This window comes from Vicia villosa, linkage group LG3 (genome assembly GCF_029867415.1).
Source record: "Vicia villosa cultivar HV-30 ecotype Madison, WI linkage group LG3, Vvil1.0, whole genome shotgun sequence".
In the NCBI taxonomy this organism is placed as follows: Eukaryota; Viridiplantae; Streptophyta; class Magnoliopsida; order Fabales; family Fabaceae; genus Vicia; species Vicia villosa.
In genome coordinates, this window is record NC_081182.1 from 13,273,565 (window position 1) to 13,283,284 (window position 9,720).

Here is a 9,720-nt window from a genome sequence, read left to right on the forward strand (position 1 = left end):
ATGAAATGAAAATAAAAGATATTTGTAGTTTAACAAAATGCAGGATGATGATGAAAAATAAATTAAAAATGTATTTTAAAAGGAAGTAAAAATAAAAATGGAATAGATGGGATAAGGTAAAAGTTATCAATATGGTAATTAATTAATTAATTAAACATAGATTCATCCACTTTACTCATATTTTACCAAAGATCCACTTTTTAGTCAAGATGGAATAAATAAGATAGGAAAAAAATTATTCATCAACATGGTAATAAATAAATAAATAAATAAAACATGGATTCATCCAATTTAGTCACATCCCTCCTAATCCTTGATAAATTTCCTAATTTCTCATTAAATTTATAGTTATATTTATTTATTCAAATCTTTTTATTTTTTTATACAACTCTTTTCAAATTACCAATTTTAAGAATTCCAAATCCACTAATTAATTATTATTTTTATATTCATAACATACTAAATATATTTTTTTTATTTTTACATTTATAAAAATACGATATCTCTTCTTAATTTGTCATGTGCATCGCAGTTTTACCAAAATTTCATTTTTAATTATTTTTTAGTTTGACTAAATTCAATTTTTAAAGTAAAAAAACTTAATACATATCAAACAATCCTTACATATCATATATAATTAAAAAAAATCCTCTAACAGAAGAGAAGAAAGAGATTACCATAAACTGTACTCATACGAGGTTTTTTATTGCGAGAACCAAAAGGACGACCTCTACGTTTTTTAGGGATGTTAGTTGAGGCGGAAGACAAAGGGGCGTCTACAGAAAATGACGCATTAGATTGGTTAATAATTTCAGGTGGATAATTTAGGTGTTGAGGAGAAAGTTGAGAAAAATGGTGAGGAAAAGTACTTTGAGAACCTGATAGGTGTGGTTGTGGTGGTGACTGATAAGGTTTGTCGAATCCAGAAGGAAACTCACACTCATTCCTTAATCCAGATCTCGACATGATTTTGGTTGTTCGATTTTGCTCACTTTGGATATGAGTGATAGCAAAAATCGATGTTATCTTTCAACTGCGCTAAAGTTCTTTTTTTTTGCAATAGGTGCACTTTAGTATAAATATTAATTGAGATACCTAATTTTATAGTTATTGTAATCGTAACAATGAATAATACCCAAGTTTATGAGTTTATTCTTGTTTAGAAGAATTTTACTGTTCACTAATATTTCATAGTGTTTTATGGGCTTTTTAGAGTTTTTTTGGGCTGTGGTTTCATAACAAATTTTTATCTCCAACTACTTTTTTGTTCTTGTTTATTTTTAATAAGTAAAATAAAATGATAATTTTTAATTAATAAGATTTTCTCATCACATCAAATTAACAAAATTATGTTTATAAAATATAATTTTTTTTCTTTTCTGAATTTTGTAAGCATGTAAAAAAAGAACTCTTGAATGTTTTGACAAACTTACAAATAAAAAATAATTATAAATTTATCTTTTTAATGATAATACTAACTATTATTTCTTATTTTATTAGTTAGTGATGGAGTTGAATTTACAACATTTATGTTCCTCTTATATCACACCTCTTATGATATTATTCTCTCCGTTCTTTTTTAAGTGTCATTTTAACATAATAAAGCTCTTCAACCAAAATAGTGATTCTTAAAGTTATTTTTTCTTATTATATCCTCATTTATTTTCTCTTTTCAAATAAATTCTCTCTTTTTCCAATAATTAATTGAGAAAATAATTAATTTTATGAAAAATGTGAAGTGGAGTTATTTGATCAATTATAACATTAAATTATAAAAACGACACTTAAGTAGAAAAAAAAAAAACTTCTAAAACGACACTTAAGAAAGAAAGGAGAGAGTAATTAGTATGAAAATTACATACTATTTTAAATATTTTTTTACTAATTTATTTTATTTAAATAAAGTTATATATATCTTCTTCGCCTCGTGTGTTCCTATTTTTTCATCCGATACTTTGAAGAAATTTCATGTATCCTTTCTAGAGTATCTCATATTTCTTTGGTGGTTTCATAATGGTGAAGAGATCATTGTCATCAAAAAGACCCTATTTAAAAGATGTTTGGTTTAAAAGATCCATATCTGTCTTTTTCTTCTTCGGTCCAAAAGGAAAAGAGTTTATCCATTACTTCATCATTAATTTGATGAGTAGGGTAAACTGGACCATCAACTATAATTTTTTTTTAAAATAGTTTTAATTTGTCAAAAATAAAAGTTGCTATTTTCCAAAAAGGTGATGGAGAGTTAAAAATAGAACTTGTGTAGGAAGTAATCAAGGGATCATTAAAGCTAGATGATCTTCAACTAATCTTGGTTTTATCGGCTAAGCAAGAATCAAGGGATCATTATAAAAGCCAGATAATCTTCAACCAATATATGTAGAAATTAATCACACAGTTCCCAACCAAAAATTTTATCGGGTTTAGCTTCTAACCACATATTTTATCCATAAATGGACTGTATCAAATCAAGGTGTATAAACAACATTTCCTTGGTGAATTTTATAACTCTAACCTTACAGAATTACATTTATATCCTCACTTACAAAGGACTTTCCTCACAAAAGGATTTGGCTATAACATTTAGTGAGAGAAAGTTTAAATAAAACTTTAAACAAAGAGAAAGAGAGAGTGAGAGGGAAATGTCAAGACATGTTTCTGGATGGTTTGAAATGAGAAATAATGTCTCTATTTATAGGCAAGAGGAATGTCCAAAACAAAATTCTCATTTAATTATTTTGACTGTTGTCTAATCGATTAGCACTTTGGCCTAATTTATTAGATCATAAAAAAAATATTTGTTGCTAGTGATTTAAAAGGGAAGAAGAGGTTGTTAGCTGTTGCACAACTTTGAGGCGTTGTCTAAATAGTTTGAGGCTTACGTTTGAACTGGTCTAATTGATTATCATAATAGCCTCGTCTGTTAGATTGGTTAAATATTTCTCTCTAGCTAAGTCATCTAGCACAATTTAAAGGTACTTTTGAAAATGTTTTATCTTAGTTAAAGTTTTAGTGTGTGTTTATAACCATATACTTTAAAAAAAAAAAAAAACTATTTGCTTTTACAAAGGTCACTCATTTACTATTTTCTGAAATTGACTTCTTCTACTAGTCCTTTTGTCAGATACTATCTTCTGTTTGTTAACACAATTTGAAATTTCTAAAGACTTTAGATAGATGCTCTTTATCTTCTGTTTTGAATTTTCTAATAATGTTTTAAATATATCTGGAACAAAAACAAAAATATATATTAACTTTATAGCATAGACTAAATTTTTTGCTATTGATGTAAAAATATCATTGTTGGTAGATAACTGTAAGTAGTTTTATATATGCTCTTTGAATTTTTATTGGCATTGAAAACTAAATTCATTAATCTTGGGAAAGAAAACATATTTAACCATTTAAAAATGTTGATAAAAATGGTCTATTTGTGGAGGATAGAAATGTAATTAAACAGATAATAAAGGAAATGAAGGATGAGAAAGAAGTGAAGGTCATCCATCTTAAAGAAATGGCATCCATTTCATGGTTCAGCTGTCTTCACATCCGACCAACAGCCTCTGCAGACAACAAAATTTCTTCACCAATAACCGTGGAACATCATAAAACAAGACCACAAAATTTACTGTAAGAAAAGAATGAATTCAAATCTTCAATTTCCATTACTTCTCATACCTCATATGCAACAAATAATGTGTTTTTATCAGTTCTTCCTTAGAAGAAGGACATGCTGTTAATAGAAGACAACTGATTCTTTACACATCAACAGCAGCAATTGCAGCTTCATCTACTGTCTCAAATGCATTGGCACTCAATGGTATGATTAATTGCTACTTCTAAAACTTTGTATTATTACTACTGCATTGATAATGATTAGTATCACAGTTTTTTCTGTCTTTCTTGTCTCATAGACGTGTCTGAGGAATTTAGTGTCTACACTGATGATGAGAACAAGTTCAAGATTGAGATTCCTCAAGGTGAATTGAATTGAACTGCAAATTTGGAAGAAATTATTGATACATTCAAGTTCAATTTAGAGACTTAAATTAAATTAATTTGTTCTTTTTTTGTTTTACTGGTTTGGATTAGAGTGGCAAAACGGAACAGGAGAATCTGCTGGATTTAAATCACTAACTGCTTTCTATCCAAAAGAGCAATCTAATTCCAATGGTATAATCATTTGTTTCTTCATCAGTTGCAAACTACAATGTATGCGTTATAAAACTAGTTGCTAACGATCGATATGCTGCTTCAGTGAGCGTTGTGATCACAGGAGTAGGACCGGATTTCACTAAGATGGAATCGTTTGGCAAAGTTGAAGAATTTGCTGACACTCTGGTGTTATTTCTTGATCAGATTCAAAACTATTGTATACTGGTTTTGTCTCTTTTGACTTTAGCTGATGCTTAATTTTTCCACCTATTTCGTTAAAATGAATATATAACAGGTTAGTGGATTGGACAGAAGCTGGAAAAAACCACCTGGTGTGGCTGCTAAACTCATAGACTGTAAATCATCTAAAGGTGCTTACTTTTACGCTTAAACTTTCATCGAAAGCTTCTGCGTTACATTAAATGTAATAAGGCTGTAACTGTTAAGGGAAAGAAAATATGGTATAGGCTCTACATATGGTTCTGATATATGCTCTTGATGAGAGAGACTTCATAAAACTGAAATTATGGGTGAATTTAGAAACTCTGAGTGCTTAATTTGACTAAAAAATGGATCAGGATTTTATTTCATTGAGTATACGCTGCAAAGTCCTGGCGAGAGTCGCAAACATCTATATTCAGCTATTGGGATGTTAACAAATGGCTGGTATAACAGACTATATACAGTAACAGGACAGGTACTGTTGGATATATTAGTGTCTATGTGTGTTTGATGTTTCAGTGTTTCAGTCTAGAGCTAAATGTTGAAGAGTAATGATTCTTATCTTGTTGCCTACATGCAGTATGGAGATGAGGAAACAGACAAGTATGCTTCCAAGATTCAGAAGGTTAACTTCTTTTCATACTTGACATATTCTGATATTTGACAGAACAAAGGTTTTGATGCTCAAAGATATTCATTCATTTTGGTGTTTAGTTTATGCAATAATGCAGCATAGTAGTTCGTTGAAGTAGGTTCTATTTGTTTGTCATGAAATTCATTCAGATTCCACTTGAAATTTGCAGGCAGTTCGATCGTTTAAGTTCACATAGAGAAGAAATATTCATGACGGGAGAGAAATTTTTCGTTGCTTTCGGTCACGGGCTCCCTCAGGATGTCTTCATGACATTATTTATTAGATATAAATGTCTGTCTAAATCCTATTAGTATGATATTTACTTCAATACTGACAGGCCAAAGCAGTATAAATGAATGACATTAATCGATGTAATGGACAAAGATATTTTGCAGTGAACATCACCACAACTTCAAGAACAATTGAAAATACTCTTTTCAAAGCAAGCAATAACAATGTAATATACATAAATTTTAAAAGTTCCTTCCTTGAAATGGATGTTTGAAACAAGAAAACAACAAGAATTTTAAAGCACTATTCATACCACTTTTTCTCATTTCACTATCCCCTACTTACAATTGCGGTAGCGAAATGAGTGTGTACAGAACACAATGGAAACTTTAAAGCCGTTTGTCTGCTGGAATGTGTAAGTAAGCGGACAATATAAAACGAAAATCCAGCCATGGATATGAAATATGTAGTTTTAACTAACAATATTGAACAGACACTCAGTGACTTTGCAACCAAATGGAAATTGAATACATTCAGCTTAACCTAAGATCAACAGCTAACTAAGACTAGTCAGTCATCAATTCCTCTTTACATGATTGCCTTCTCCGGTAGTTGATGCAGATGTTTTGCGAAATAAAAGATTAAGCTGATCAAGTAAAAACAAACTCTTCGCTTGCTCCAACTGTTGGCGTTCTTTTTCAATTTGCAGGTCTAAATCTTCAAAATTGATAAGCTTGTCCTGGATATTTTTCATCTATACAGTGCAACATCCAATACATTAGCAAGGATTATCAAACAAATAAGTAAACACACCGTCAAACAAAATGATAGCTCACTAACATATGACAGACCTGAACTTTTACAATCTCAGAAATTGCGTTTTCTACATCTGATTCTTCCTTCTCACGCTCTAAATTTGCACGCAGTAGAGATCCTTGGATAGAATCTGAAGCATTAATGCCATTTAATGCAACACCAGCCTCTGCAAGAAACATACAAACACTGTTTTTACCAAGAAAATTGAGTTTAAAAATTTCAGAAAACCACTACAATTAGTACAGTGTATAATCTTTAAGCCCGTTAATATTAATCCCATTAAGACAGATGAAAGCTTAAATTCATTCAAAAATCTATAATCTTAAGCCCGATTATATGTCAGTCTCACCTTGCTTTGGAAATGACCGATGATTAATTCTAGTTGACTTGTAAACATCGGACAAACTTGTCAGAGCAGCTTGAGCTGCAGCTTGTGCAACCTCTGTCCCTGCCAAAGCAGAAAGGAAAGCAGCCTGCAATAATTTGAACATAAAAATTGTCAAGACACAAGAACTTTCAAATAAATCATCCATCCCTCAACACGGTTCATATTCAACACTAATCAATAATGTAATTCAAAGAAAACAAGGATCGTTATAGCACACACATCATGATTCTTTATCGCTACACGTGATAAAATGAAGTTTATTTTTTCCCAAAACATTATAACACCCAAATGTAATCAACAATAATTCAAAGAAAACAAGAATCCCTTTAAGCCAAGAAAAGAACCTGAGCCATGATAGGATTGCTAGCATCAGCAAGAGGCGTGAGACGCATCCTCTTACTAGATCTATCCAAGCCAGCAGTTCCTGATTCATATTCAGCATCAACGGAGGGCTTCAACAGATCAGAACAACCATCATCAGCGAGATGAGCAGACTCGAAGCGTTGAGAATGCATGAACTGATCACCAAAAGGAAGTTTGAGAAAACGAGCAACACATTCCTTATCAGTCCTACCAATAACATGATGAGAAACCCTCTTCCAATCATCACCAAAATTCGTAATACATTCAAGAAGTTTCAGTGTTTCCTTCTCAGTCCAATCAGGTTTGGTCTCCTCACTTATCTCCACTCTCTTGAAATCAGTATTACTCGTCCCAACTTTATAGCTTCCGCGAACAAAACACCTCGCACATAGTGTCATATTATTCTGCACCCAAATTCACAGTTTAAATTGCGGAATTCAATTTCAAATTAAGTTAAATTTTAATACCATACCAGCATAAAGAAATCACTATCTATCAAGGTTTTAAAAAGCAGTCCGTTATCGCGAAAACGGCCGCGAGAAAACAGTATAAAAAGGTGTCAATACCGATATCGTTATTCACCATTTGTGATAAAGAACATTGTGGTCAATTCAAACCGCGACGGCCTCAATAGGCCTCACAACATGTGTACTAACCGAAATCGCAAAAAACTCTACATGACCGCAACCGTTATTTAATATCTTCCAATCTATCATAAATATAACAGTTTAAATGGTGGAATTCAATTTTAAATTAAGTCTAATTTTGATACACTACCAGCATAAAGAAATCACAATCTATCAAGGTTTTAAAAAACACCCGTTACCGACAAAATAGTATCGGAAGGTCCAAATACTGTTATTCACCGTTTTAGTGCAAAAATTAATTCACACAGCAACAATCACACTCAGTGTCACAACACGTGTATCGACCAAAATCACGAAAGCCTCAACGCGACCTCAACTGTTATTTAAAATCTTGCAATCTATGATAAATATAACTTTTTAAACAAGAAATGATTAAAATTATACATTTTCAATAATACGCTATTACAATGAGGAAAACTAAACTAAACTAACCTTATCACAGGCAAAGCAAGCAATGGCACAGAGATTTTTGCAGTTACTGCAAATTCTCTTAGCAGTTTCTTTGATAGGCACTGGAGGAGAATCAGTGGAATTTGAAGCTGATTCTGTTTTGGTGTCTTTATCTTCCCATTTGAAAGGTTTTGCAACCGAAGAAGAAGGATGATAATTGATTAAACCCCAAGCATCGAGAAAATCAAAGACTCTCCTGATCGAACCAACGTCACCGACTAGCGTTTTGCGAACATCGGTGAAGGTAATTTTTCTATTTGGATTGAATCTGAAAAACTTGACGATTGAGTTTCTGTAGTATTTATAAACCCTAGGGTTCTTGGACGAGTCGGGAATGTTTCGGAGTTCGGATTCGTGAATGGAGTCCCATGAGAACCATCGCGAGTGAGTTGGGATATGGATTACGGTGGTGTCGGCAGAGGGTTTGGAGTCGGGTAAAGGGGCTTCCGGTTTAGGCGTCGGCGGTGGTAGTGGTGGTGGTGGTTTTGTAGGAGGGAGAGGCAGAGTAGAAGTCGGAGGTTGAGTTTGAATTTGAGGTTGAGGTAGTTCGGCGGCGGAAGACGGTGTTCCGGCGGGTTTCTCAGGGGACGTGGTTGCCATTAAATTACAACTTGGCCCCTTGCTTCAACGTCTGTTAGTTGTTACGGTCGATACTCTATGTGGTCATAAAATTAAAATTAAAATTCAATATTAGTTTCAAGTTTCGCTCTCTATAATTTCAAGTTACACCCTTTGAGTATAAAAAATGAAATTCAAATTATATACTACAGTTCTCGAATATTTCCTCAAAATCAACGGACCAGAATATTCTTAACCGCAATGTTTTCTACTATCTACCCATTAATAAAATGTTGCCCAAACTTACTATTTTACCCTTCCAATCAAAATGTTTTACACTGCAAAAAGGTTATCTAAGTAATTAACAAATGAAATATTCAACTATGCCAATTGTATTCTTCTCATTGGTCTATTCCAAAAATTCTGTACTAACATTTAGATTGGAGTGCAATTGTCGTTTCCCCAAAATATTGATATTTTACTCCTCTGCAAAGGTCACTTCAGATTTAGAGAAAGGAACAAAGCCAAAGCATACCACATCAGATTTAGAGAATGGGACAAAGCCAAAGCATACCATACTCTGCTCCGCTCTGTTTAGATAAAGGGCTTCATCGTCCGTTTCCAGAAATCGATTGCGTTTTCCCTTCCTCAGGTATGAATGCTCCAAACAAGGTTGTGCTTCATTTTTCTCTCCCCTGTGGAATTTAAAGTGCAGTACTTTGGTTTCTCAGCTTTAGATTTTCATCTTCATCCTGCTCACAGGTGATTTTCTTCTTCATCTATCTTTTCATAAAGTGCATTCATATATATTCCTTAATATTTTCTACAATGATATTGCTCTCTTGTCAAAGTTGGGCGTGTATTCCCTTCTTTTGTATTATGGGTGTTGTTAAAAGTGTGGAAAGATCTTTACTTTGCCCGGTTTGCATCATTTATTGTAAGCTTTTGGGTTTTGTTTCAAAATTTTATCTTTATTTGGTTTCTCTTAAAGTTTTGATTTTTCTTTGTCTATTGGTGTCATTAATCATTGTTTGATGTCATTAACCACTGTTTGTTGTAAAATTTTCCGTTTTTCTGCAACATGTTTTTCTCCGGATAGGACTGTTCTTTAATTTTCTACAACATGCTTCTCCCTTTAAATATATCCATCCTGCACTTACATGCCCTTTTAATATATCAAATAACAAAATGAGTTACATATATATTTGAATCAATATTGCACTTACATGCCCTTTTAATATCTCATAACAGAATAAATT

At 32.3% G+C, this 9,720-nt stretch overlaps 2 protein-coding genes across 2 annotated transcripts; one reads left to right on the forward strand and one right to left on the reverse strand.

Moving 5' to 3' along the window:
• Positions 1-3,466: 3,466 nt before the first annotated feature.
• Positions 3,467-5,450, forward strand: LOC131660361 (psbP domain-containing protein 3, chloroplastic-like). Its single transcript, XM_058929599.1, has 9 exons — positions 3,467-3,627; positions 3,708-3,817; positions 3,912-3,977; positions 4,090-4,170; positions 4,256-4,338; positions 4,448-4,523; positions 4,731-4,849; positions 4,955-4,999; positions 5,178-5,450. Exons 1-9 carry the CDS (start codon positions 3,470-3,472, stop codon positions 5,202-5,204), a joined length of 765 nt encoding a protein of 254 aa, XP_058785582.1. The 5' UTR covers positions 3,467-3,469; the 3' UTR covers positions 5,205-5,450.
• Positions 5,451-5,672: 222 nt separating this feature from the next.
• On the reverse strand, positions 5,673-8,615 carry LOC131660360 (SWI/SNF complex subunit SWI3B). Its single transcript, XM_058929598.1, has 5 exons — positions 7,886-8,615; positions 6,788-7,210; positions 6,405-6,528; positions 6,091-6,221; positions 5,673-5,993 (listed from the first exon to the last, which is right to left on the reverse strand). The coding sequence occupies exons 1-5, from the start codon at positions 8,501-8,503 to the stop codon at positions 5,817-5,819; spliced, it is 1,473 nt and encodes a 490-aa protein (XP_058785581.1). The 5' UTR covers positions 8,504-8,615; the 3' UTR covers positions 5,673-5,816.
• Between the last annotated feature and the right edge of the window lie 1,105 nt (positions 8,616-9,720).

What these genes read in the sequence shown, in the direction of transcription:
- LOC131660361 (XM_058929599.1), top strand. Translation starts at nt 3,470, where the DNA reads ATGAAGGATGAGAAAGAAGTGAAGGTCATCCATCTTAAAGAAATGGCA. An exon ending in CAAGATTGAGATTCCTCAAG is followed by an intron (nt 3,978 to 4,089) that starts GTGAATTGAATT and finishes GGTTTGGATTAG; the next exon opens with AGTGGCAAAACGGAACAGGA. An exon ending in ATGCTTCCAAGATTCAGAAG is followed by an intron (nt 5,000 to 5,177) that starts GTTAACTTCTTT and finishes TGAAATTTGCAG; the next exon opens with GCAGTTCGATCGTTTAAGTT.
- LOC131660360 (XM_058929598.1), bottom strand. Translation starts at nt 8,503, where the DNA reads ATGGCAACCACGTCCCCTGAGAAACCCGCCGGAACACCGTCTTCCGCC. An exon ending in CTTGCTTTGCCTGTGATAAG is followed by an intron (nt 7,211 to 7,885) that starts GTTAGTTTAGTT and finishes ATTTGGGTGCAG; the next exon opens with AATAATATGACACTATGTGC. An exon ending in TCGGTCATTTCCAAAGCAAG is followed by an intron (nt 6,222 to 6,404) that starts GTGAGACTGACA and finishes TGTTTCTTGCAG; the next exon opens with AGGCTGGTGTTGCATTAAAT.